Here is a 27,056-nt window from a genome sequence, read left to right as displayed (position 1 = left end):
CATTCCCAGGCCAGGAAGCTCTGCTTTGGGAAGCCAGGACCATTTTCACCTCCTCTGGGGATGAGATTGAGGGAATCCTGGCCAAGTGGAAACAGATGCCCCCTCAGCCCCTCCCTGGGCAGCCTGGGAGCACAGCCTCAGCCCATGCATCCTGTCTCTCCCGACCAGCCCCTGCTGCCTCACCCTGCTCCAGTGGTTTCCCCATTACCTGTTACTCTGATGAAGAGCCCCTCAAGGGTCGAGGGCCAAAGTGAAGTGGGCTCTCAGGGTGCCCTGTAAGCTTTGGATTTACTGGACAAAGAGGGCAAACGGGGTGCTACTCTGGGGCAGGCCTGTGGGCAGCATAGGGATGGTGGGACGGGGCAATCTAGGGAGTTCGACCAAGGCGGGTCTAGAAATGAGGGGGCTGGTCTGTGTGGTGCCCTAACTCCTCCCAGCTCCGAAGTTCTGGCTTCTAGGCAATGAATGATGAAGCACTGGCCCAACACAGTCCCTCCCCGACCCACGGCGCCTCTCTCCAGGAGCTCTTGATCTTGGCAGAGATGCTGCTGAGCCACCTGCCCCACCTGGCAGCCCAACCACTTCTCCAGAAAGAACCCTTTGCTCGGTCCACCCACCAGGAAATCTGCAGATTAACACCATCCTCCTTGCAAGAGTTCACCTTCCCAGTGGATCCCCCTAGTGTGAGTGCCTGGTGGGAGAGGGGGGTAGCCTTCAAAGCGACCCACGGAGCTCAAGGGCTGTGGGGACTGAGGCCTCAGGGTGGGTTTCTAGTGCAGGTGATGAAGGGGAAGCTCAGGGACCCTCAGCTGCACAGGCCTTTCCAAGACCCTTAGAGGAGTCTGCCCGTGTTTCCACATCGTCATATATCTGTGTAAAATCTGTAAAAGATATTCTTATATTTTAAAAAGAGACTCCCCGCAAAACTTGGATGAACATGTAGGGAGACCAGTTGTCGGGTTTGCCAGGACCTGTCCTGGTTTGAGCACCACCACTCCCTTGTCTTAGGAAACTCCCCAGTGCTCTGCAAACAGGACAGGTGGCTACTCCAGTATCAGGGCCCCACTGTTTGGTCACATTTGGTCAGTACCCTGAGAGCGGAGAGGGACAGGGAATCATTTTCTGCCTCACCTTCTGGAAATGTATGGGTGTGTAGGGCTCGGGGACCCTGCTCTTCCAGCCCCAGCCCTGGAGTGTTGGAGCTTCTGTTTGTTTCCTTGACAACAGGGAGAGGAAACCCCCATTTAGGAGACCTGGGAGGCCCCAGCAACCACACACACATACAGAGACACACAGACTCATAGGCAGCCGCCCACACGCAGGAGCCTGCGTCAGCACGAGCCGTCAGCACTGCCCGCCTCCGGGCGGGAAGGAGGGAGGAACCACCCAGCTAGAGCCCGAGCCAACCTACCAGCCCTAGCCGATCAGCCGGGGGCCAGCCGGTCCACATGGCTCCACCCACACCCTTGGTGCCCCGCCCCACGCCCACCCTCCCCCACCCTCACCTGGTGGGAGGGGCCAAATCTGGGGGATGGAGGGCAAGAGTGGGAGCTGTCACTGCGGAATTCCTCTCTGGCCCTAGTCTGGTGTGTATTCTGGTGTGTCCTGTGACAGGTCTGGAAACTAGAGGCTCTCAGGTGGGCGGCTCTCTTGGCCCAGTTGGGTGGGGAAGGGGGTTTGAAATGTTGAGCTGGAGCTCTCAGGCAGATCCTCAGATTTTGCAGTTGGATTTCCTGCAGGGTTTGAGCTGACAGGGTGGGATGTTAGTTAGCCTGGAGGCGGACACCTGGGGTTTGAGGCCTCCTTCCGTCACATGTCTGCTGCGTGGCCTTGAGCAAATCAGTTAACCCGCCCAAGCCTCAATCTCCTCATCTGTGTGATGGGGGTAATGGTGTTTGTGCGTCTCTAAGAGATTTGAGACTGTTACGGTAGTAATTTTAATTGTCCAAGGGTCACGCCTGGGAAACCTGCCCAGCCAGGTGTGAGATGTTAAAGGCTGGTTCTCTGCCAATTATCCAGTGGCCCTTTCTGACCAGGCTGGTTCCCTGAAGGAATAGACGTGGACTCTGGCTCAGCAGCCAGCACCCCACCCCCACATCAAGGTGATGTTAATGCCCTCCCTTGAGGTGCCCTGTGCAGGGTGTTATGTCTCCTGTGGTAGCATATGATGGGGTCAGAGCACTATTTCAGGAGTTCTGGGCAGGCCTACCTGTGTGACCTTGGGCAAATCTTTTCTCCTGTGGCCTTAGAAGCCTATTTGTAAAGAAAGGGGCTTATTCTCCAGAGCCCTGAGGGCCCTCTGGACAAGGGATCACCAAGAAAGGGTCCCAAAATTTCCCTGCTAGAGAGGCTCTGGGGGTGAGATTTCATTCAAATGAGAAGTTCTTTGTCTTTCCAAAGGGCTGTCAAATACACATTCCTTCTAAGGGCCTTCCTGGCTAAACTAAGCTAAGTGAATTGCCCACAGCCTGCATCATTCCGTCTAGCTGAGTCTGAGCGGGAAGAAGGCAGTCTAATCAGCTGGGCGGCCTGAGGTCAGTTAGCCAACCTTTCAGAGTCTGGGGGTTTTGGTACATAAAATGCCGATATAATACCTCCTTCCTAGGACTTAGGTGGAGATTAAGTGGGATCAGCCCCACACAGCCCCTCGCCGGGTGCCTTGTACGTGACAACCACTTACAGAACAGGAGAGTCCTTCCACTCTCAAGGTTATAATATTCACCTGTGCACGAGTGACTCAGCAGTTCAACAGGTGTTTTGTGCCAGACCCTGTGATCAAAGAATGAATAAGAAAGAGACCTTCCCTCTGGAACCTACTATAAAGGGATCCTCAAACCATGGCTGTCAGCCAGCTCCCACTTTCCAAATCAGCCTCCACTCCCTAGACCCTCCTCCAGGAGTTCCCCTCTTCCCATCCCTATGGGGGAGTTGTCTCCCCAGTGGATCCATTTGAATGCATCTCTCCCACTCCAACCTGTCTAGAATTACAGCCTGATAGTAAGTGCTTCGGAGAAGGCAATGGCACCCCACTCCAGTACTTTTGCCTGGAAAATCCCATGGATGGAGGAGCCTGGTGGGCTGCAGTCCATGGGGTCGCTAAGAGTCGGACACGACTGAGCGACTTCACTTTCACTTTTCACTTTTATGCATTGGAGAAGGAAATGGCAACCCACTCCAGTGTTCTTGCTTGGAGAATCCCAGGGACGGGGGAGCCTGGTGGGCTGCCGTCTATGGGGTCGCACAGAGTCGGACACGACTGAAGCGACTTAGCAGCAGTAGTAGTAAGTGCTTGGTGTTCCAGGTCAAGTCCACCTGTATTAAAATTTCAGTCCTGCTACTCACCATATGACCTTAGGTAAGTGGTTCACAACTGGACATGATTTTGCCCCACAGGGGACACGGGCACTGTCTGAAGATATTTTTGATTGTCATAACTGGGGGCAGAGGTAGATAGAGGGCCAGAGAGGCAGCAAAATATCCCACAGTGCCCAGACCCTTCCCCACCCAACAAAGAATTATCAGGCCCAAAATGTCAATAGTGCAAATTTTGAGAATCCCTGCCTTAAAGGAATAATTTAATCTCCCTGGGCTTCAGTTCGCTCATCTATAAAATAGGGCTAATAACAGTACTCACCCTGTAGAGCTATTGTATAGGTTCAACACAGTAATGCGGATACCTAGGGCCTAATAATAGTAGGTACTCCACAGTGCTCCCCACATGAATCGTTATTAGTATGCCCCTCAAAGCCCTCTGCATTTCACCCTTCTGCTGAGCCCACTGTTTAACTTGCTGCCTCTGACTCCTTCCTTGCAGGTCTCAAGGCCTCCCTTCTCTCCTTCTTGAGCCCAGCCTTATCAAGCAGCCAGATTCCCTCCCGCAGATCTCCATCCCTGAGCCAGGTGGCTGCCTCTATCTCCCTCTTCTCCAGTCCTGCCTTTGCTCCCGCACTTTCCCATCTCACCTCTAGTGTCTCCCTGCTCAGCTGAGCTGTGTATCCTCCTCAGCTCTTTCCCACTTCAGCACCTCTGTACAGAATTCCTCCCAGCACCAGTCCACCCCAACTCCTCCCACACGTCCCATCAAAGTGGCATGAGATACTGAAGGAATCCTGGTCCAGGCCACCTCTTCCATGTTCTGGCCTCCGCCTAGTAATGTCTAGTTTGGGGAAAGTCAGCCCCAGCAGTAAAACAGGGAAATGATCCCCAGCCCATAAGGTGGTTTTGTGGACCAGATTGAGAATGTTTGTGAAAACGTACTAAAGAGTGTCAAAGTGTCAGTTACCCAGTTTGTTGAGCAGTATCCTACGTGCGTGCATGCGTGCAAACTAGGTCGCTTCAGTGGTGTCCCACTCTTTGTGACCCTCCGGACTATAGCCGGAAAGGCTCCTCTGTCCATAGGATTCTCCAGGCAAGAATACTGGAGTGGGTTGCCATGCCCTCCTCTAGGGGATCTTCACCAGGATTGAACCTGTATCTCTTGTGACTCTCCCATTGGCAGGCAGATTCTTTAACACTAAGCCGCTGGGGAAGCCCCAACAAACTATAATTTTGTCTTTTACTTATGGACCATCTCCTTCCACTTGGATGTCAGCTCCATGAGGGTTGGGATTTTGATCTGTTTCATTCACTGCTGTCTCCCTAGTGTCTAGAGCAGTGCCTGGCACACAGTGGGTATTCAATAAATCTTTGTTGGATGAGTGAATTCACTGTGGGCATAAGGCACTTCTGTAAAGCCTGAAATCTACCTCCTCCAAGAAGCCTGCCTTTAAATGCATGTTACTTAATCATGGCAGCATCCCCATGTTATAGACAAGGAAACAGGCTGAAAGAAAAGATACAACTTGCCCAAAGTCAGTCAACTGGGAAGTGGGAGGGCCAGATGCATTTGCTCATTTAAGGAACACTGAGCACCTCCTGAAGGCAGGCACTGGGCCAAGTGTTAGGGACACAGATGTCCATGATGCTATGGGAAAGAGGAGGGTCCCCTTCCCAAGGTCATTGGTCTTCAAGACAAGTGTCTCTTCCACTGCCCAACAATTGTATTCTGATAGTTGGACCTTTGCACTCAACAACTATATTCTAATATCACTTACTGACGTTCCAACTTCCAGGCTTCTGGAACCCATTTGGAATTCATTATCCAGTTCAGGGTTCTATGCTGCTCTTTAACCGCTCATGCTTGGTATCGCCTCTTCCTGTTTTCCCTACTGGTGGACAACTCCCTAGAGAGCAAACATGTTAGCTCAACCCTCATTTCTTTGGTAGCCACTCTGCCCCTGTTATAGATGAGGAAGCTGAGGCCCGGAGAATTCAGCAGCAGACCTGTCATCACCTGGCCAAGTGAGAGACAGGCTTGGAAACTGGTCTCCACCCAGACACAACTCTTGCCAACCCTTACCCCCAGCAGGCTCCGCTCCTCTGGACCTGGCCTTCCCTGCCTTCTGCTTTTGCTGGGACTGACCATCTACACCCTGGCAGGGGGAGAGCAGATGATGACATCTGGGATTCAGAGTTAGGCTTGAATATTTAGGGTAAAGGCCCACTTTGAAGTTCAGGTTTAGGACTGAGGCCATTGTGGTGGTGGTGGTGGTGGTGAACCCTTTGGAAAGAGAGAAACTTAAGGTGAGAATCCCCTCTCCTTTATCCTGTTTCTTTTCTCAAAGATGGGGAGGTCTGAGAGAGGAAGGGTTAAGTGTGATTTTGCCTCCCCAGCCAGGAGGGGAAGTCAGGCCAGGCCAGGCGGGGACTGGGTGGGGCAGAGGCCGGGGAGCCCTGTGGAGGGGGGCTGAGGCAGTGGGAACAGCCACTGTCCCTCACGTTTCACTGGCTCATTCACCCCACCTCTGGTTCTGACTTGGGGAACACGAGAGGGAGAAACAGGGAAAGACTTTCTGTTTTGTCTGGGAAGCTGAAGGTGGGGTCCCCACCCTGAGGGAGGGGGCTGCAGGGAGGGGAACCATATCCCGGGTCCCCCAACTCTGAGTATCCTGGATGCTCAGCACTCTGCCCAGTCAACCCCTGGAAATGGGAACCTGCCATCCCTCAGGGAGTGTTTCTCTCCCTGAACACTCAGAGTCCCTGCCTTAATCCTGCCCCAGCTCCAGAACAGAAGACCTGTCCAGCCCTGTTTCTCTTGTGTATCCTGATGTCCTGGAGCTGTAGGAGTTAGCAACATAATTTAATTTCCCCAGTTCCTCACCAGAGAATAAGCCATGGGAGGCCCAGGGTCAGGGCAGGAAAGCACGTGGGTTCTGGAGCCTCAGCCTCTGCCACCTCTTAGGATGAGATGGTTGGTGGGGCCAGGGCCTGGATGGGAGAGGGGAGTAGGAGGCTGATTAAAGGGGTGTCCTGTGAGTCCTGAGGATGAAGCTCCAGAGCCTGGGGTGGGGAAGCTCAGGGACTTGGATGATCCTGTTTTGTGAGAAGGCCTGGCCCCTCCCCAGAGCCAGTGGCAAAGCAGACCTGGCCAGAGAGGAATGTGGAGATAAGTGCAGCGCTGGCCCAGCAGTCAGCAAGGTTGTGGGCGTCTTTGCTGCCTCCACCCCCATCACCCCCCCCTCTTTTCTGGCTGAAACCAGGATAGAGACCCAACATTGGCTGTCCAGCCCCCAGCCCTGCTCCCCCTTTCAGGCCCCTTTGGGAACCACAAAAATTTGGGACCTGGTGTCCTGGCAATGTGATGAATGCATGCACAGCTCTGGTATCTGTTTTAAATTATCCATTAAAATAAGTACAGTCCTGGAAAAGAAAAATAAGTACAGTCCTGGGGTTGGTGGGGTGGGCTGGGCTGGGCTGAGGACTAGAAAGGGACCAAAGCTGGGAGGAACCTCAGGCAGGCTCTTTTTCCGGCTGCTTGGGTCCAAAGGAAGGGGACGGGGTGGGCAGTACTTGGGTCCTATTCTTGACCTCCTCTGGGGCCTGGGGGTTGTTCTTTGGGTCTAAGATCCAATGGTTGATTTCAAAAGGAGATTAAACTGGGGCAGAAGATAGGAAAAGAATGACCCCAAACTCTGGTCTCCACCCTGAATTTGAGGGTGTATAAGGAACTCAGGATCCAGAACTTTGTGGCAGCCCTCCCTCCAACCACCCCAGGGAACCCAGGCATATTTCCCCACCCCACCCTGGCATACTGAGATGCAGCTTTGAATGGACTGCCCACTCATGGAGGGGGGGCGGTAGGGGTGACTATTACTATGGGGAGGAAAAGGGGGGCCAGTGGTGGAAGAGTGAGTCACCCTCATGGGCACCAGCCTCAACCTCCCCCCACTTTCCTGGATCTGCCTGCCTGGTGCCCTCCCTTGCTTTGTGCCTACTGCGCCTCTTCCCCCTGCCCTTTGCCCACCCAGCCTCACCCCTTGGCTCTGCCCTTTGCCCACCCAGCCTCACCCCTTGGCTCTGCTCTTTACCCCCTCTAAGGCCAGAGGCAGTGGGAGCAAGCTTTCAGCTTGGATCTCTGAGCAGGTAGAGACCTAGAGATGAGCTTCAGGGAAGCCCCAGACACGTGGGGGTGCCTGAGGGAGGGTGGGGCCCTACCCGGGGCAGTCGTCTCCCCTGCTCACCCCTCCCTCTCCCACCCCTGTGGTTAAGCGACGGCCCCTTTAAGAGAGTGGCCCCTCCTCCCATTCCCTAGACCTATTAGAGCCTTTGCCCAGGAGCCGGTGACTCAGAGTGTTCGCGGGAGCTCCGCATCCACACCGGCCAGCCCTGATCCCGAGGTCTGACAGCGCCCGGCCCAGATCCACAAGCCTGCCAGGAGCCAGCCGAGAGCCAGCCGGCCGGCGCGCTCCTACCCCAGCAGTCTCTGTCCTTCGGCCTGAGCCCCGCGTCCTTCCCGGGACCTCTGCCCCTCGGGCAGCGCTGCCACCCTGCCGTTCATGGAGACCCCGTCCCAGCGGCGCGCCACCCGCAGCGGGGCGCAGGCCAGCTCCACCCCGCTGTCACCCACCCGCATCACCCGGCTGCAGGAGAAGGAAGACCTACAGGAGCTCAATGACCGCTTGGCTGTCTACATCGACCGTGTGCGCTCGCTGGAAACGGAGAATGCAGGTCTGCGCCTTCGCATCACTGAGTCTGAGGAGGTGGTCAGCCGCGAGGTGTCTGGCATAAAGGCCGCCTACGAGGCCGAGCTGGGGGATGCCCGCAAGACCCTCGACTCGGTGGCCAAGGAGCGCGCCCGCCTGCAGCTGGAGCTGAGCAAAGTCCGAGAAGAGTTCAAGGAGCTCAAGGCACGGTGAGTGCCCCAGGTGGCGGCGTGGGGCCGGGAGGAGCAGCGAGGGCAGACGGACTGCCGCCCCTGCCCGGGCTCCAGGCGGTTGATAACTTTGCCCGTGTAGTTTCCTCCCTCCCGGAACTGCCCCCAGCGAGTGCCTGGCAGTGCCAAGGGAAATTGTCAAGACAGGACTGAGAAGGGAGAGGTCTCCGGGGGAGGGTGGGGTATATAAGGAATGGCGGGGTTCATCAGGGCCAAGTAGGAGCTGGTGGCAGGCCCACATTCTGTCAGGGTGGGATTTGCTAGTCATTTGGGGCCTGGGAGAGGGCCTTGAGCAAAGCCGAACTGGCCTTGCCAGGTCTAAGACATCTAGGCACCCAAGACACTTAGGAGTGGGTGAAGGGGTCCTGTTGGAACTTTCCTGGCAGCCTTGGCACCGTGCCAACTTTGCCCAGCCTGGCTCTGGAGACATGACTCCCACTAAAACAGAGCTCCTAGGCTGGGAGATGTCCAGTGGTGCCAGAGAGAGGCCACCAAAGCCGGGTGCCCCCCTTTTCCCCCTGCAGGGGCACGGCGATGGTCCCCACTGCCCAACCCTTTCCCGGGTTCCTGTTAAGAGTTTTGAAGTGCTCCTTTACTCCCTGCATGTCTGGAACTTCCCCTGGACTCTGACAGGCCCACCGATCAGCTCCAGGAGAGCCGCTCCCCCGCAGCTCCCACAGCCCTTGGCCTGCTTGGCCCAGGAATGCAAGGGAGGGAGGGAGACGGAGGGCAGAGGCTCCCGGCTCAGGAAGTTGTGTTATGTATGCCCAGGTCTGTGCCTCCCCTTCCCCACCTCCACACCCTCACCCTCTGCCTGGAGTCTTCGGAGGAGGATATGGACTCTGTCCCTCCCTGCCTCCCTTCTTGGGGTGAGCCACTTTCATTTTCCCAGCCAAGCCTAGCAGCTTTTGCCCCGGCCTGTCCTCTCAGCCACTGGGACTTTTTGTTGTTGTTATTGTTCTTTGCCGTATTAAACTACTGGAATACTGTGACATTTTTGAAATCCAGCCGTTGGAAAGCTCAGGCCCCTCCTACCTTACCCATCCCTGCCCCACCCTACCGCACCCTACTAGTCTCCTCCCTCTTTTCTAAAAAGGCCTTTGGAGCTGGGAAGTTTAGGCCCTCTTCAGCTCCCCACGGATTTGTTTTCTGTGAAGACCTCAGCCAGAGAGCACTAAAGGTGCTTGGAGATCCCTGGTTGAGGCTGTAATGGTTTGTCTTCTCTTCTTCCCCTTTGCGTTGTCTTCTCCAGGCTCATGCTCTTCTCAGAAGCGCTGTGTATTTGCCAGTCTTTATACCCCTTCGCTAGCCCCCAGCCCCTGGCACGGTGGGTGTGGCAGATATATCATCCCCTAGTGAAGAGTAGGTGGAAATGGTGTGGGCAGGCAGTGACTCTCCCCGCCACCTGCCACCCCCAAGCCCAGGCTTGGTGGGTGTCAGTTCCCCAATCAGACCAGGGATCCAAAGCCAGGAATCCTAACCATTAGGCCACCAGGGAACTCAGAGTGACTATTTCTGTTGAAAGGGATCATTCCTGTCATTGTCCACCGGTGATATGAATAACTTAGTTAACAGGGCAGATAAGAGGCAAGCTAGGGGAGTCCCAGAGAAGTAGTGTTCTAAACTAGTTTACCCAGCTACCAAACTACTACCTTGCAGGTCCCTGCCAAGGGCATTCTTAGCAGGTCTTTTTCTGGGGAAGGTGTTGATCAGGGAACAGAAAGAGTGGAGTCTATGGTCTCTCGCTAACCCAGCCACGCCAGTCTGTCTCTGCCCGCTGGTGCAGCTGTCCCGGTCTGGGACAGCAGGCGGGTGTGCGCGCACGTGGGACAGGGCCGGGGGTGGTGTGTGTACTTGTTATATTTAGCTGCCTGCCTCTCCTCTCCCCCACTGATCCTGGCTGAGGGTGCTGGGCTTCCGGAAGAGGTGGGGTGGTTTTGTACACCTGGATCCTAGGCTGATAGGAGGCTGGGTGGAGACCAAGAGGGCTCAGATTGGGGTTTCTGTCCCCTTCTATGTCCCCAGTGGGAGGAGCAAGGATTTCTTGCTCCCTTTTGTGTCTGCTTTGCTCAGGGTGAGGTGAAGAATGGCATGAAGAATTTGGGAGAGGAAGAAAGGCATTGTCCTAACTCCTCCCACTAAAGCCTAGAGAGAAGGTGTTGTCTGGTTTAATGTTTAATTAGAGCTCAGAGTTCAGGGCCAGGCTTTGGGTTGGGATGCAGAGCTGTCTGTAAGATCTTGTGGTGATCCCTGGCCCAGCCTGGGTACCTTGACCACACCCAGGGCTTTGGGGCCCCCTCTCATCAGGCTGGGTTACAGGCTCCAAGCAGAAACACTGCTCCTGCCCACAAACATAGACTCACATCCTTTATTCTGGAGCCCAGGGGTTTTGAACACCTACTCGCAGGAAGAAAGAGGAGGTTAAAAGCATCAGGAAAGGCCGGCCTGGGGTCGAGGCTTGGAGCTAGGCCCCATCCCAGTCAGGACAGCTGGGTGGATGACTCAGATACTGCCCCCCTCCCTCCCACCCCAGTGGCTTTGCAAGAGACAGGGTGGAGACAGCAGATGTCTTACAGGGAGGGGTGGGGGCCTGAGTGTCTGCATCCCTGCTCCCCGCTCCCCACTGCATCCTGGGATCCTTTTCTGCCTCCTTCCTTAGTTGGTGGTCTGGAACCGGGGCTCCTGACAGACTGTGCGCACAGGTAGTTCTAGAGCAGGGTCCAGAGTTACGGGCTTGGGCTGCGGGTTGGTGGCAGGGTCTGTGTCTTCCCAAACGGAACTGGTAGAGGAAGGCTGAGTCAGAAGTGAGGAGATCCCAGACCCACAAAGCAGAAGCATCCCTTCCCCCCGAACAAGGCCTTGGGTGCCCGACAACTTCCTGAATTGCCCGCCTTACATGATGGCCTCAGTCAGGACACGCGGGGACCTGCAGCCCTAGGTTCTTCCAAGCTCTCATCAGGATAAGAACAGGGAAAACCAGAGAGGTGTGAAGGCTTGTCCCATGTCACACAGCCAATGAGTGACAGGCCCGGACTTGAGCACGCGTCTTCTGACTCTCATTTTGAGTGCTCCTACCGTTAACTAGTGGTAAAGGATTCGCCTGCCAATGTGGGAGACCTAAGAGATGGGAGTTCGATTCCTGGGTCGGGAAGATCCCCTGGAGGAGGGCATGGCAACCCACTCCAGTATTCTTGCCTGGAGAATCCCCATGGACAGAGGAGCCTGGGGGCTACAGTCCATAAGGCTGCACAGAGTTGGACACGACAGAAGTGACTTAGCATGCACACACGCACCATTACACCTCACTTCTCTAGCTTCGGGACAGGTTGGAGGATGTGGAAGGAGGGTTGGGGTGACTGAAGTGCACCCCTGCACTCTGGAGATTCTGCTCTGAGGCCAGGGTTGCCTTAATGTTCTGCCGTCCTGCAGGCCCTGTTATCACTTGATCAACAGCCTTTGCCACAGCCCATACCTGGAAAGACCCAGGACCCTTCCAGGCCCTGAATCATGAGCTGTGAGAGGCTGGTAACTCCTGTCTTGAGACTGTCTTGGGACTTGTCATGGGAATTGCCTCCCGGATGTGTAAGAAAGTGTGCCCTTTGGCAGATATGTAAGGATAGCGGGGATGGAGGCCTTTGAGGATGCTGCGCGTGCTCCTGTTGTCATTTCTCCACGCTACCCCTCACCCTGAAGTCCACATTCTTATTCAAATGGAAAGAAGAAAGTACAATTAACCCCAGGGGCTGAGCTGTAAGTGCTTGAGGAGACCAAGAGAAACAAGAAAGACTGTAATTCCTGCTAAGGTCCTGACGGCATTCCCAAGATTGATGCCCCGTCCCTGGCACATCCCCTGGCCTCCAGGGATCTGAGGCTTACTCTTGCACGGAATGTGCCCATTGTCTGCACTCCCAGGCCCACCCCCAGTGATTCAGTAGCTCAGTGTCAGGGCTGAAGGCAGGGACAGCTAGGGGGACAACTGGGAGGAGATGGCTTTACCTACCTACCCACTGTGCCCCCTGCTCCCCTGTGCCCTCCTCCCCCCACCCTCCAGTCTCCCTCCTCCCCAGCCCCTGACCACCTTTAGCAGCTCCAACAGCCAGGACCAGGTCTGGCCCAGAGGTCCAGGGCAGTTCATTCCATTCTTACCTCCCTGGCCCCTCGAACCCCCGCTCCTGAACTGAAGATGACACAGGCTAAGCTCTAATATTCTTGGAGATGCCGGGGAAAGAGGTTCTGTGGGGGAGGGTGCAGGGTCTCCTATCACTTAACAAAAGGCAAGGTGATCTACCAACAAATTGACAGGTAGTGTGAAGCAGTGAAAATAGCCCTGGCCTTCGGTGTCCTTAGTTCCAGGCTTAGCCCTGCCTCTGAACTGCTGTGTGACCTTGAAGAAATCACCCTCCACCTCTGGATTTCCCTAGCTGTAAAAGAAAGGGGTTAGGGCAGAAGATCTCCAGAGATGCCTCCAGTTCCAAAGTAGTACCATGACCCACAAAGTGCGAAAACAGTTCTATAAAATACCAAGCTATGCATATAAAAATCAGATATCATTAATGTGAAAATAGTTAATAGCCAATGCTATTCTCAATAGAAATATTTCCCACAAGCTGTGGAATTAAAAGTACTAACACCCTCCTCTCTTTTTCCAAGAAAGTTTGTGAAAAACAGGTAATTATTATGACATTACACTCTTGGCTTAGACTTTGTTTTTATTACTAGTAGGAAAGGACACTATATTTTGAGCATACCGCCCTTGAGGCTGTACCATGCAGGAGGGTCCCATGGACCTGTGCTGGAGAAGAAGCGGAGGCTCCGGGGCAGGCAGGACTCTTACCTTAGTGCTGGCCGGGATTAGACAGCACGGGCCGGAATCAGAGGGAGGTGCAGGGTGACCTTGAACTGCCCACCTTCTACTCTTCCTGCCCCATTCTGGCTCCCCCAGCCTGAGGCTGGGCTGTGAGGAGGTCTTGTCCCTTAACACTCAAGGAAGGGGATAGTTTGGGAAGGAGGTGGGGCAGAGTAGGGGGCCATGCTCCCCTGTCCTTTTGTGAGGAAGCCTGAATCCTGCCTGTTGAAACCAGGAATAATTCTGGCCGAAATCCCAGGCCCAGCAGAGGAGCTGAGTCACGGTAGAGGGCAGAGTAGAGAGTGGACGGGAGACCCTGAATTGTCCAGTCAGAGAAAGAAAGACTGAGGGACGGCCTTTTTTGAAAACTACTTTTCTGAGTGGCAGGAAGAAGGAGGAGGATCTGAATCAGATGGGGGACGGATGGAGGGGAACAATACAGGAATCCCTTTCGGGACTGGCTCAGGGAAGTAAGAGACCCTTGATTTCCAGGAGCACAGTCCCTGGCAGTTCAGAGGGGGATGTTTGGGATTGCCAAGGCACCCCCCCTTCCTCCTCCCGAAGCTCTGATGACGCTGCCACCCTCTGCTGGCTGGGAGACAGCGTTGCATCTTCCAAGGCTGGAGCTGGAATGCAGCGCGACCAGAACTGCTAGGTCCTCCCCAACTTCCTTTCTCCATCTTGGGGTGCGGCTCCCACCTTCTCCCTGCTGTTGTCAGGGTTAATAACCGCGAGCCACCAGATGGAAGGTTAATACATCCTAAGAAGGGACAACTGAATCGCTTTCTTGTAGGGATCCCCTACATGTCCCGCCTGTTGGCCAGTGGCCTCCCTCCCTCCCATACCCAGGACCTCCTACCTCTTCCTAGGCCATCCTTCTCCCCTCCAGGCCCCGACTTCTTTTGGTCTGTTCCAGGCCTTGGCCTGCATTTTTATGACAACACAGGAATGATTTCTGGAGAGACAGGCCAGGAAGAAGGAAAGTGGAGTTTGGCAGGAGGGAGCGGTTAGTCAGGAAGCCTGCCGCCTGTTGTCCAGGACCCCAGCGCACCGACCTTTGACTGCAGGCCTCTCCCGCTGCTGCACAATGCCACGTTGATACACCCAGCAGCTGTGACTCAGGGCTGGCCCTGCGCCAGGCCCAGCAACTCTGCTGGAGTTGCGTCTGAACATGTCAACAGGCCTCCTGTCCCCCTTCTCAGCACCAGCCAGTTCCCCCATCCCAACCCTCCCTTTGCTTGGAATTAAGAGCTGGCTTTGTCTGGGGTGAGGACAGCTGGGAGCCTAGAGGCTCTGGAAAGGGATCCGAGGGCCCTCGGACCCTGAGCATATGTGGTGGGTGTCACGCCCAAGGGAGGCGTGGGGAAGCAGAGCCATGCCTGCTGTGGGTGATGTGCCTGGGTGGGAGGGTCGGGGGTCCGTACTGGGATCCTCCCGTGTACTTTCCAGGTGTAAGACATTCAGACCTTGCACAGGGTGGCATCTGGGGAAGGTTCAAGGGGCTTCTCAGTCCCTAGAACACCTGCCCCTCTCAGTTCCTCTCCTTAAGGTCTCCTTTCCAGAGAGAGCTGGTGCCTTGAAAGCCAGAGTGCGGAACCGAATGTCCCAGTCCTTCCACATCCTGCCCATACCTGAGAGCGATGGCAGGCCCACAGACCAGCCGAGAAACCCAACAGTGGTTCCTTTTGGGAGAGGGAACTGCGGAACCTCGTGGCTCCACACACAGCTGTGGCGTAGCTGATGTTTGAGGGCTCTTTCGCTAGGCCTGTGTGTCATCACTTGGGTCCTAGGGTGACTCCTGGCCATGGAGCAGAAGCCCAAGTGTCTCCCGGGCTCTCTTCCTGGGTGTTTCTACCTACTTTCTGCGCACCCTGCACACGTCATGCCATTTTCTGAGCCGGTCTCCATCTGCTCCGAGTGTCCTCAGGTGACCGGGTGGGCAGGGTTTTAGAGTCTGAGCCTACTCTTCTGCAGGCCTCAGTTTCCCCACCTGTAAAAGGGCAGGAATTCTTCCAGAAGGAAGTTCCCCCTTAGAAACCTTGAACATATGAATCTTCTGGCCTCAGGGCATTTGGGGACAAACAGAAAAAGCCCCGAGACACACTTATAACTGGAAAGAGAATAAACCAGCAGGTAAAACAACGGCTGAGCGGACTTGGAAGAGGAGAGAGAGGTGTGGCCGGGTCTGGAGGCACAGGGCTGAGGCAGGGCTCAAACGAAGGAGGCAGGTGTGGATTTGGACAGGTGGAGGGAGGGAAGGATACGTTGCAGTGGGAGGAGTTGCTGGAACAAAAGGAAGGGTGGTAGGAACAAGGGGGCCCGGCGTGGGGTGGCCACAGGAGAGACCCCATCACCTGGCAGGGAGTCAGCCTGGGAAGAGGTCTAGACGTCTGGCAGGAGAGGAGAGGGCTGGGACTCACTGCTGAACACCCAGCCCTGCTTTGCCCTGCCCAGCCACAGGGGGCTCCGTTTTTAGTGAGGCAGGAAATGCCAGGGGCTCGGGATCTCGGTGCTCCTGCCTCCCCTCCCCCCTCGTCTCCGCCCGTCGATGGGGAACTCCGAGGGCTGGTGAGCCTGGGGCGTGGTCAGCGAGGGGACTGGGGCGGGTCTGAGGGAGCCCGGGCGGACTGGCCAGGCTCTTCCACTGCCCCTGTGGCCATCTGCCCCGCCCACTGGTTATTTTTAGCCCCAGCCTGCTGTCTCTGCTCGCCTCGTGTTCCTCAGCGCAGCGGAGGAAATGGGGGCCTTTCCCTCATGGCCTAGCAAGTTGCTCCCAGCAACCGGGCCCAAACAGGCCTGTGGCCGCCCTGGCTTCCATATCTGGCATCCGAGCTGGGCTGAGGAGGCTGACTCAGTCGGCAGGTCAGCGCCTGGCGCAGTGCCCACGCAGCCCCTTTACTGCGCCAGGCGCCTTGCTTCCCCCCACCCCCACCCCCGTCCAAGAAACCCCTAGAGTCCTGCCCTGCAGTGGCCCTGAAGCCCGGCTCCCCTATCACTCCAGCCTAATAGCGCCCCAGCCTGGGAGCACGCAAGGCCGCTCCCAGCTCTCGTGCGTCGGCCTTAGCCTTTTCCTTTCTGCTCTCCTGCCCTGCCCCACCCGACTTTTCCCGCCTTCTGCGATCGGATTTGCCAGCCTGGGAAGAGTTTAGAAACAGGATGCCCAGCCCTTCTTGTCTCAGGAGCCCACTGGGATGAACCCACTCCAGTGCTGGAGGAGCCTGGCGGATGGGAGGGAGAGAGTGGGCTCCCTGTGGCGTGGCACGGGGGCCTGGGCAGGACGTGGGTACAGCCAGGGTCTCCCCTGTGAGCACTAGAGGATTTCCTGACACCTGCCCGGGTATTGTCTGCTGGAGGATGAGTCACCTGAGGAGCCCCTGGGTCCCACCCTTCCCAGCTCCCCTTGCCTGCCCTACCCTGTTCTTCCTGCCAGCCCACTGTGGGGCAGCACGTGCCCAACTTTCCCATTGCTGGCCCCCAGTGGACTGGGGCAGAGGCAGCACCGCCCCTTGGGCTGGACGCCTAGCCGGTGTCTGCTTGGGGTCCCTGTTAGGGCCGGGGACCCCGACTAAGGAAGCAATGTCATTTGGAGCTAGTGGACAGGCAAGACTGATAAGGATGTTGGGGAGGCGCTGGCTTCTGTGCCCCACCCCCAGCCGTCTCTTGCGGGGTGCGTGTGGCTCCCTGGCCACAGGGCTCCTGAGGTCTGAGTCATAAGCCCATGGGTGATAGCGGCTGCTTCCCCACAGAGGGGAGCTCCCGGAGCCTGACTGAGAAAACCACAAAGGCTCTTCCTTGTTTCCCTCTCTGCTCAAGTGGCTTCCCTCATCTGCGGGGTGTGTCTGGGTCCTTTCATTGCAACTCTTTTAAATGCTAATCAGAGTCTCCAGGAGGGGAAGGAAAATCACCCCCTTAATTTCTTTGCAGGGCAGGCGGGGGTGGGGGGGGGGAAGCCATCCAGCACCCATTCACACCTCTGCTCCCGACTTGCTGCAGGATCCCTGAGGCACCCTGGGCAGAGTTCTCTGAGCCTGTTTCCTCCATCACCTAGGACTAGCACCTGTCTCAGTGGGGAAGCTGAGGCGATTCAGTTAACACAGTCTTTAAGAGCAAAGAATCGGACACCACTTGGTGGCTGAACAACAACCATAACGGGTACACAGTCAGCTCTGTTTGCTGTCCTTAGATGATTACTAGTATTAGTCTATTAGTATTAATATTAGTCTAATAGTATTAGTATTAGTACCACCCCACCTCTGGGAGCAGCCCTAACTGAAGAGGCTAGATTGAAGGACAAAATCCTGCAGTTGTCAGGCTGTGAGCCCCCGAGGCCAGGGACCACGCAGCTACATTTTCCTGTGTCAGCGTCTGCCTGGCACTCTCACAGCAAAGGTATTTCCAAGGAGAACTTCTGAAGTTTCTCCTCTGGATCTGAGGAGGCCGTGGAGGCGGGACTAGGGAAGAGACACCCTTGAGATGTCTTCTGAAAGCGTCATGGTGCTCCGTCCTGCTGCTCCCAGCTCGGGCTGGCTGGATCAGGAGCCCTGTCTCCTGCCGGCTCGGTTCTCTCTAGACCTGTGGCTGAGTAGGAGGAGGAGCAGGGGGAGGAGTCCTGATCAGCAGCCAGAATCGACTGTGACTCTGCCTGGGTCCCCGGAGCTGCATGCTTTGTTTGACATGGGGTCACTCACCTTCCTCCTCCGTGCCTCAGTTTCCTCATCTGTAAAAGGAGAGGGTTAAGGCGAACCTATGCGAAGCTCCTCCCAGTTCTCTAAGTTCTGAGAGCCTCCCAGCCATTAGCCTGCAGGGCAGGGAGGCCTGTTCTGGGAAGTCCCTGCCAGCCTTGGAGTCGGCCCAAGGAGCTCGGAATCTTTGTCTGCCGTGTCGCTTCACTTTACCAGTGGTTTTTCTTCTTCTTCTTTCCTCCCCCTGCAGCTGCCTCTGCTTCGGAAAAGTTCTGAAGTCATGGAAAGTTGAGGCTGTGCTCCCAGCCAGGGGCTGGGCCGGATGGCAGCCAAAACCTGAGCTGGGTTTTGACTTTATTTTTAGCTTTTCTGGCTAAGACGGAGGAGGGGAGAGCTCCTTCAGGTCTGGAAGGGCCTCTTTTCACAGGAGACAGACACTCTTGCTCTAAACAGCTTGTTCTGAAATGTGGCCAGAGGCCTGGACAGAGCAAGGCTGGGGGTGCTCCCCCGAGATCTTCACGTCCTTCCCCTGCCTGTCTGGGTGGCATTCTCCCTCTCACAGTGGAGCCCAGTTGGAGGGGAGGTGACTCCTGATTGAAGACTTCTAAGCTAGTGGCAGAGCACACTGCCCCAGTCTTGGGCCCTCCGTCCAGAGCTTCTCCTGCTGGGCCTTCTTCATCCTTCTTCACACTGAATTGCTGGGGCGCCTGGAGCCGAGGGCTTGGTGGCAGGAGAAAAATGTTGGCAGGGCCACTTCTCTCCTTTCCAGGATAGATTTCTTTCTCCCCCTGCCCACATTTGCTTTTCTTTTTTTCCATCTGCCCAAGTGGGTTCATGCTTGAAGTCTGATGAGTCGCAGATGGCAGCTGGGACTAGGCCCCTGGGCTCTTTCCTTCCACTCCCTGGGTCTAGTGCTTTCTCTCCCCACACAGCAGTGAAGGGATCATTCCAACTGGGAAGTTCTTGCGTTCCCCAGAGGTCTTTAAGAAAATAGAATCCCTCTATCTCTCCAGGTCACTATCCAGCAGAAATAATCAGGGGCCTGGAAAGGGAAGGAAGGTGGCAGAGGCCACTCCCTGTTTGAACTGGTTCTAGTTAAAGCTTTACCCAGTTTGAGGAGTGTGGAGGTTCAAGGCTGGAGCCCAGATGGACCTGGAGGCCTGGGGTCACATCTGGAGCCAGATGCTGGGCTTGTGGTCGATAGGTTCTGATGAGGCCCAGAGAGAGGGAAGGCTGGAACCCTTGTGCTCTGCCCCATCAGGGGACCCAGACTGGGTCTGAGAAAGGGAATGGTCAATACAATGCCTGCTAGTCTTCATTCCAGGTCTCCCTGAGCTTTAACCAAACTTTCCCTCCCAGCAGTCCGTGGTGTGTAAAGGGACTAGGGGAAGTGACTGACACTTTTAGCACTCAAACTGATAAGCGTCAGGGACACTCAGACCCCAGGGCTAGGAGTCTGGCTGTCTGGATCCCTGCAGAGGAGGAGGCTGGGCTGAATGGAAGGTGGGTGGAGTCAGGGGGAGAAGGTTAAGGCCCTATGTGGGAAGGGGCAGGAGACAAAGGTGGTTCTGTCTCTTTGGGAAGGAATGGGAGGGGAGAGAGGGAAAAGCATTCATCTCACGGGATCGAGCTTTGCCCTTGGCCCCAGGCACGTTCCTGAGCACTGAGTCATGGGAAGGGTGGAGAAGCAGGAAAGGGGTTTTGGGGGCCTTGGGAGAAGTGGGAATCCAGCCCCAGAGGCGGGCAGCTGCAAACCAGACCCAAGGCTGCCCTCTCCTGGCAGCTTGGGGGATAGCAGAACCAGGTACTGTGGCTGACCTCCCAGGACTTCTCACTCTCCCTGGGGGACCTGACTCTGTCTAGGGATACAGACTTCTCTTAAAGCCACTCTTCTCTGGCTTCTTTAGCAATTCCAAGAAGGAGGGAGACCTGATGGCCGCCCAGGCCCGGCTCAAGGACCTGGAGGCTCTGCTCAACTCCAAGGAGGCCGCGCTGAGCACTGCTCTCAGCGAGAAGCGCACGCTGGAGGGCGAGCTGCATGACCTGCGGGGGCAAGTGGCCAAGGTGAGGCCCACCCAAGACCCAGCTGACACTCGTCCCTGCTCCCCGCACAAACGCACACTCACTGCTCCCTCCAGGCATTCTCAGGAGGCGCCTGGTCTGTCCTGTCCCACAGCATCAGAGCCATTCCTGTGCCCTAGCATTGCTGCATCCATTCAGACCACAGTGCTTCCTCCTTTGCTGCCCACGGTGTCTAGCACCATGAATTTAAAAGAATCCACAAGCCATTTCCATCTAACTTTGAAATGAATTGTGCCTGGCCCTGGATCCCTCCCGTCTGGCCTTGCTATAGACAGCCGTGACCTCTCTGGAAGATCAGAGAAGAGTGTAGACTGTCCACAGAGCCCTAGTTGGGAGCTGATGGTTGATCATATATGGACATATGTTTTTAATGTATACGATGGTCTTTACTTTCAAACACTTTGCTCTCCATTCCAGCTTCTAGTCTCATGTTAAAAGCTAGGGAACAGAATCAAAGAAGCAGGCTTGTTCCCAGTCTCACCGCCACATCTGCTCAGAGCAAGGTCAGGACTAGAGTCAGCCACCAAGCCTCTGTCCAGGGCTCTCTTCCCTGCTAGGCCTTGCCACCATAGTACACTGTGGAGAGACCAGAAGCCAGCAGTTTGGCCAGAAAATCGAGGCTGGGCCATTCTCCTCCCAGGCCCTGCCCCCAGCCCTTCCCAGCTGCACTGCCCAGCTTATGCTTTCTAAGATGAAGATCTAAGAAAGGTGCACCCCTACTCAAGCTTCAGAGGATCTTTTCATGGCAGTGAGGGTGCGATCCATGGATCCATGGCCCAGCCCCGCCTTCCAGCCCAGCCACCTCTGCCGTCACTCTGCCCCCAGGGCCCCATCCTTCGGCTTCAGCAGTACTGAGCCTTCCGAAGAGCCTGAAGTGCATGCGTGTGCTTTCGTACCTCTGCGCCCTTGCACTTGCTCCTGTCTGCCCACTTGCCTGTCCTTCAGATCTCAGACTCTGGAGGCCTTCCTACAGGCCCCCCGCTACCACCCCAGGCACACTTTGGTCCCTTCCCTCATGTTCCTTCTGTACTCTGGGCATATTTCCGTGGCTATAGCAAAATAACAGCTATAGAGACAGGAGGCACTATCTATATTTTCATTAGCACAGCAACCATCCAAGGTCATTACTGCGAAGGAGTAGATGCATTATCACCTCTGTGGGCAACCAAGGCTCTTGCTCCCTTAGGCCTGTTTCTCCACATATAAAGGGAGGTGCTGGACATGACCCCCTTCTCAGCTTCCTTCCAGCTCTGGTGTCCTATGACCCCTCTCCCTGACCTCTGTCCTCTTCCTCTCAGCTCGAGGCAGCCCTGGGCGAGGCCAAGAAGCAACTTCAGGATGAGATGCTGCGACGAGTGGATGCTGAGAACCGGCTGCAGACCCTGAAGGAGGAGCTGGACTTCCAGAAGAACATCTACAGCGAGGTGGGAACTGTGTCCTGCAGATCGGAGGACTGGGGCTGGGTGCTGAAAGATGTCAGAGCTGGGCTGGGGTATCAGCTGTGTGCAGAGCTCCCCTGCCAGGCTGGCTTGTACTAGTGATGGGGAGTCGGGGTGAGGGCTGGGGGGAGTGGTGGCCAGCCCCCAGGTTAGAGTGGAGCTCACAGTGACTTTGTTCCGCGTTGGGATTGGGTTGGGAGCTCAGCCTCTTGGGCCTCATCCTCAAAGGACTAGTTCTGACTTTGGTCTCTGGGTCCACCCCTTCCAGGAGCTCCGTGAGACCAAACGCCGCCACGAGACGCGCCTGGTGGAGATTGACAATGGGAAGCAGCGAGAGTTTGAGAGCCGGCTGGCGGATGCCCTGCAGGAGCTGCGGGCCCAGCATGAGGACCAGGTGGAGCAGTACAAGAAGGAACTGGAGAAGACCTATTCGGCCAAGGTGCTCCTTCTCCCGGGTTCCCGTGCTGCCTCTGTCCCCAGCAGCCCTCCCCACTGCCCTCCCCGAGATGTCCTGTGGGAGATCAGGCGGATGGGGGCCCAGATTGCCCCAGACCTCGGGCTGCAGCAGCGATGTCCTTCTCGGGTCCCTGCCTCCTTCCTGGTCGGTCCCTGCAGCTCTAACCCTGTGTCCTCCCTGCCAGCTGGATAATGCCAGGCAGTCCGCGGAGAGGAACAGCAACCTGGTGGGGGCCGCCCACGAGGAGCTGCAGCAGTCCCGCATCCGCATCGACAGCCTCTCGGCCCAGCTCAGCCAGCTCCAGAAGCAGGTGCTGCCCCGCCTCCCCCGCCTCCCCCTTGCCCCCGCCCCCACCGCCCCTCCCCTCCCCTCCCCATAGGGGAGGGCGCAGACTGAGTAAGAAGCCCGGGATTTGGAGTCACATGACCTGTTTGCTGGTCCAGGACTATCTCTTATCTCTTGATATCTACCTGCTTGACCTTCACTTCTCAGAGCCTAGGTTTTTCCCATTTGAATATGGAGATCATTCCTGTCCTCCCTAACTCTTAGATCTGCCACAAGACTCAGCGTGAGGTGTTAAAAGTGAAAAAGAAAAGAGTGAAAATGTTACTCAGTCATGTTTGACTCTCTGCGACCCCACGGATTGTAGCCTGCCAGGCTCCTCTGTCCATGGGGTTTCCCAGGCAAGAATACTGGAGAACGGGTAGCCATTCCCTTCTCCAGGGGAATCTTCCCGACCCAAGGACTGAACCGGGGTCTCCTGCGTTGCAGGCATAGTGAGGTGTTAACAGCGTCAATATTGTAGCTGGCTGTGCCATTTGTGGCAGAGGAGATAGGTTCTAGCCTCAAATTAAGAGATTTCAGTCGGATGTTGAGAAGGACTCCCCAGTTGCCAGCCAGCCACAGCCACATTAGAGCCCATGAAAGGCTCTGATGGGAACCTGAAGACAGGGGTGGTGGGGGTGGTGTGTGCCCAGGGGGGTGCTCCTACCCCTTTCCCTTACCTCTCCATACTCGGGGACCTTCAGAGCTCACCAGACCCCCATTCCCCCTCAACCAGCTGGCAGCTAAGGAAGCGAAGCTGCGGGACCTGGAGGACTCGCTGGCCCGTGAACGCGACACCAGCCGGCGGCTGCTGGCAGACAAGGAGCGGGAGATGGCAGAAATGCGGGCAAGGATGCAACAGCAGCTGGACGAGTACCAGGAGCTTCTGGACATCAAGCTGGCCCTGGACATGGAGATCCACGCCTACCGCAAGCTCCTGGAGGGCGAGGAGGAGAGGTGGGCTCCGGGGGAGGCAGGGAGCGGCTGCTGCCTCCTGCCTGCCTGCCACCCGCCTTGACGAGGCCCCCTCACTCTGCCTCCCCCTCCACAGGCTTCGCCTGTCCCCCAGCCCCACCTCGCAGCGCAGCCGAGGCCGGGCCTCCTCCCACTCGTCCCAGACACAGAGTGGGAGCAGCGTCACCAAAAAGCGCAAGCTGGAGTCCACCGAGAGCCGGAGCAGCTTCTCCCAGCACGCTCGCACCAGCGGGCGCGTGGCCGTGGAGGAGGTGGACGAGGAAGGCAAGTTCGTGCGCCTGCGCAACAAGTCCAACGAGGTAGGCCTCCCAGGTCGGGTTAGGGAGAAGACCTGGAAGGTGAAGGGATGGAGTTTGCGGGGAGGGCTGTTCCTCACATCAGACCAGGGCAAGTGTGGGTATCTCCTCCACACTCCGGTTCCAGTCCTGGCCCCAGGACTCATCAGTGCAGTGAGACCTTCTTGGGCAATGTATTTAACCTCTCCTAGCATCGTCATCTGCAGAACAGGCATAAACAATAGTCCCTAACTTTTGAGTTCTTGGGAAGATGAAAGGACTGAGTAGGTCTGGTACAGCCTAAGTGCCTATAGATGTAGCTGTTATTTATCCTTGAGCGGGGAGAGCCGTGAGGGGAGGAATAGAAGGTGATAAACCCTCTAAGAGCCTGAAGGAGCCTCTCTCACCTGCCCCTTCCCTCCCGGGCAGGACCAGTCCATGGGCAACTGGCAGATCAAGCGCCAGAATGGAGATGACCCCCTGCTGACCTACCGCTTCCCACCAAAGTTCACTCTGAAGGCTGGGCAGGTGGTGACGGTGAGTGGCCGGGTGTTTGGGGTGGCCTCGGGTGGGGATGGGCTGGCCTGAGGCTGGGGGTGCCGGAGCGTGAGCACCCTTCTCTACTGAATTCTCCCTCCCCCAGATCTGGGCTGCAGGAGCTGGGGCCACCCACAGCCCCCCTACTGACTTGGTGTGGAAGGCTCAGAACACCTGGGGCTGCGGAAACAGCCTGCGTACAGCTCTCATCAACTCCACTGGGGAAGTGAGTATGCTTCGGGCTGGCCTCTCACTGGACAAGGCCTCCCCCGCGGCCAGAGTTGGAGGCAGCTGCCCCCACCCCAGTTCAGGGCCGCTTTCTCCCAGGCCCCAAACTCTCCACCCAGAGATAGCTCCCCTAGCAGCAGGAGGGGTGGGGGTTAGACAGTGAGCATGGTTAAGGGCAGATCACGCTCCTATCCAGAGACCTTGCGCATGCCCCTGGAGTAGAAACAAGTTTCTTACCTCCAGCGCCTTGGAGGACAGAGCAAGTGGCAGCCGGGACAGGGGGCAGAACGCGAGCAGGCTCCTGGAGGCCGCTGGGGTGGGCATGCTGCACACCCCTTCTCCGACCCGCAGCCCCTAACCCTCGGTGTCCTGTGTCCGCGGCAGGAGGTGGCCATGCGCAAGCTGGTGCGCTCAGTGACCGTGGTTGAGGACGACGACGATGAGGATGGAGACGATCTGCTCCATCACCACCACGTGAGTGGCAGCCGCCGCTGAGGCCCAGCCCACGCCAGGGCACGCAGCCAGGCCTGGGGACACCCTCTCCCTGGCCTCCCCCTGCCAAAAAATCTTTTCATTAAAGAACATTTTGGAACTTCACTCGCTGCCCTGGCTTTTCTTCTCTCTCCTCCCTATACCTTGAACAGGGAACCCAGGTGTCTGGGTGCCCTACTCTGGTAAGGAAGGGAGTGGGAACTTCTGATGCCAATGAGTCTTCCCATGGGAGCGGTGGACAAGAGTCCGGATTTATCCCCCTGGGCGGGGAAGGGAGGACAGACGTGGGGCGCGCAGCCCTGCCTCTCTCCCCCCACTTCTGTTGCATGCATCTCCTTTCTTGTCTCCTCCCCCTCCTGGTCACATGCATGGCCTCTCATTTTCCCCATTTTTCCTGGGAGAAGGGTCTCTCTCACCTACCCTCCTCCCCAGTTAATTTTGCATGCCTGCCGCTCTACAAGCTTGCTCACTCTCTCTCGTTTCCCTCTGAAGCTTAGAGTAGCTAAGACAAGAGTCAAAGCCCCAGCTCCCGTTTCCTGCCTGTCCCCAAGTCTTCCTGACCCTTCCCCCTGTCATGTCCTTCCCTTCCCCTCTTCCCAGCCCAGGCCCCCCCACCCACCAGTTAGGTTACTTAAGCGCAGAAGCCCACCTTTCTGCCTGGACCCTGCCGGAGCGCGGAGCCTGGGTGTTGGGCCTGAGCGGTCAGTCCCAGACTCGCCGTCCGGCCTGAGCCTTGTCTCCCTCCTCAGGGCTCCCACGCAGGCAGCGGCTCGGGGGACCCCGCCGAGTACAACCTGCGCTCGCGCACCGTGCTGTGCGGGACTTGCGGGCAGCCCGCAGACAAGGCGTCTGCCAGCGGCTCGGGAGCCCAGGTGGGCGGATCCATCTCCTCTGGCTCCTCCGCCTCCAGCGTCACAGTCACTCGCAGCTACCGAAGTGTGGGGGGCAGTGGGGGTGGCAGCTTCGGGGACAGCCTGGTCACCCGCTCCTACCTCCTGGGCAACTCCAGACCCCGAACCCAGGTGAGTCAGCCCTCTGTCTCCAAGCCCCGGTGGGCAGAGGACCCTAGTCCTCCAGGGTTAGGGCCAGGCTGCCCTGTGGGAGGGAGAGCCTTCTCTTCCGCAGCCCGGGGGAGTGGGAGCCTCCTCCCCGCAGCCCGAGATCCTAGAGGGTTGCCGCTCCTGCGTCCTGCCCCTCCTGTCTGAGCCCCAGATTGGAGGGCAGGGGCGGGGCTGGGTTAAGAGGGGAAGGGAGGGTTCGGCCCAGCACTGCCACTCACACCTCTCCCTGTCTCTCTTCTCTCTTAGAGCCCCCAGAACTGCAGCATCATGTAACCTGGGACCTGCCAGGCAGGGGTGGGGGCGGAGGCCCACGCTTCTTCCTCACCTCATGCCCACCCCTGCCCTGCACCTCACGGGAAGGGGTTCGAAGCCAAAGAAAAATACCCCTTTGTTTTTTCTTCTATGTTTTGTTTTTTGTTTTTCTAAGAGAAGTTATTTTCTACAGTGGTTTTATACCGAAGGAAAAACATAAGCCAAAAAAAAAAATGCGCGCATCTATCTCAATTCCCCCCCTTTTCTCCCTGCCTCCGAGAAACTCCGCATCTGCCTTAAAACCAAAGAGGGAGCCGAGAAGAGGGGCTGCTTTTACAAAGCCTCGTTTCTGCTTTTCTGCCCTGCCCACCACCCCCATCCCGGGGACCCCGTGACATGGTGCCTGAGAGGCAGGTGTGGAGTCTGCTCCGCCAGCCTCCAAGGGAGGAGGGCTGAGCCTCACCCCTGGGCCGGCCCCCATCGTTCCACGACCCCTGGCAGAGGCTCCTCCGCCTGCCCGCCCCGTCCCCTCCTCTCCCCAACCCCGGGGTGACTCGATTCTCCCAGGTCCCAGCTGCGTTTGCTTCTTCTGTATGTTATTTAGACAAGAGATGGGAATGAGGCAGGAGGTAGAGGAGGGGGAAGAAAGGTTAGTTGGAGCCTGCCTTCACCTAGCTTTAGAGCCAGGGGTGGGTTCTACCCAGTCACTGAAGGTCGGTCAAGGTCACGTGGGTGTAGGGGAGGAGGGAGATGGAGGCCTACTAGGAAAGGGGAGAGCCTGCTGGGGCCCCACCGAAGGGGAGGAAGGCAAGGAAGTGTGGAGGGCTTGCGGCAGCGGGTTTCAGCAAACACTAAGGAGCCCCTTGCCTCCCGTTTCCCATCTGCACCCCTTCTCTCCTCCCTGAATCAATACACTAGTTGTTTCTATCCCTGGCTGCCGTGGTGTCTTTGTTGGTGGGTGTCCTTGTGTGTTTTCTGAGGGTCCCATACACATGTCACTCGGTTACCTGCATCCTTACGCTGCCCAGCCTCCCCTGGGGAGACAAAGACTGGAGAGCTTCAGGTGCACAGCTGGGCACCCAGCAGTGGCTGCTGGGGAGACACTCTGACATGAGCATTGCCCACCCAAGGCGGGGCTCTCTCCACGAGTCGCAG

At 56.9% G+C, this 27,056-nt stretch overlaps 1 protein-coding gene and 1 long non-coding RNA gene across 3 annotated transcripts; both read left to right on the top strand.

Annotated features, from left to right (window-relative positions):
* Positions 1 to 710: 710 nt before the first annotated feature.
* On the top strand, positions 711 to 3,877 carry LOC129654627 (uncharacterized). The gene is made up of 2 exons (XR_008715548.1): positions 711 to 1,637; positions 3,815 to 3,877. It is a non-coding gene; the product is annotated as an uncharacterized LOC129654627 (long non-coding RNA).
* A 3,756-nt stretch (positions 3,878 to 7,633) lies between these two features.
* On the top strand, positions 7,634 to 26,829 carry LMNA (lamin A/C). 2 transcript variants are annotated; one of them, XM_055583995.1, is made up of 13 exons: positions 7,634 to 8,230; positions 19,687 to 19,843; positions 21,160 to 21,285; positions 21,569 to 21,739; positions 21,942 to 22,067; positions 22,818 to 23,038; positions 23,133 to 23,355; positions 23,761 to 23,868; positions 23,975 to 24,094; positions 24,481 to 24,570; positions 25,338 to 25,610; positions 25,896 to 25,918; positions 26,506 to 26,829. In XM_055583995.1, the coding sequence occupies exons 1-13, from the start codon at positions 7,875 to 7,877 to the stop codon at positions 26,804 to 26,806; spliced, it is 2,295 nt and encodes a 764-aa protein (XP_055439970.1). In that variant the 5' UTR covers positions 7,634 to 7,874; the 3' UTR covers positions 26,807 to 26,829. The 2 variants fall into 2 exon arrangements, with proteins under 2 accessions (XP_055439970.1, XP_055439969.1); XM_055583994.1 differs by having other exon boundaries at positions 7,636 to 8,230; positions 25,896 to 26,829.
* The last annotated feature ends 227 nt before the right edge of the window (positions 26,830 to 27,056 follow it).

Source organism: Bubalus kerabau, chromosome 6 (assembly GCF_029407905.1).
Source record: "Bubalus kerabau isolate K-KA32 ecotype Philippines breed swamp buffalo chromosome 6, PCC_UOA_SB_1v2, whole genome shotgun sequence".
Classification (NCBI taxonomy): domain Eukaryota; kingdom Metazoa; phylum Chordata; class Mammalia; order Artiodactyla; family Bovidae; genus Bubalus; species Bubalus kerabau.
The sequence above is the reverse complement of the archived record's forward strand: the minus strand, read 5'-3'. Positions and strand labels throughout refer to the sequence as shown.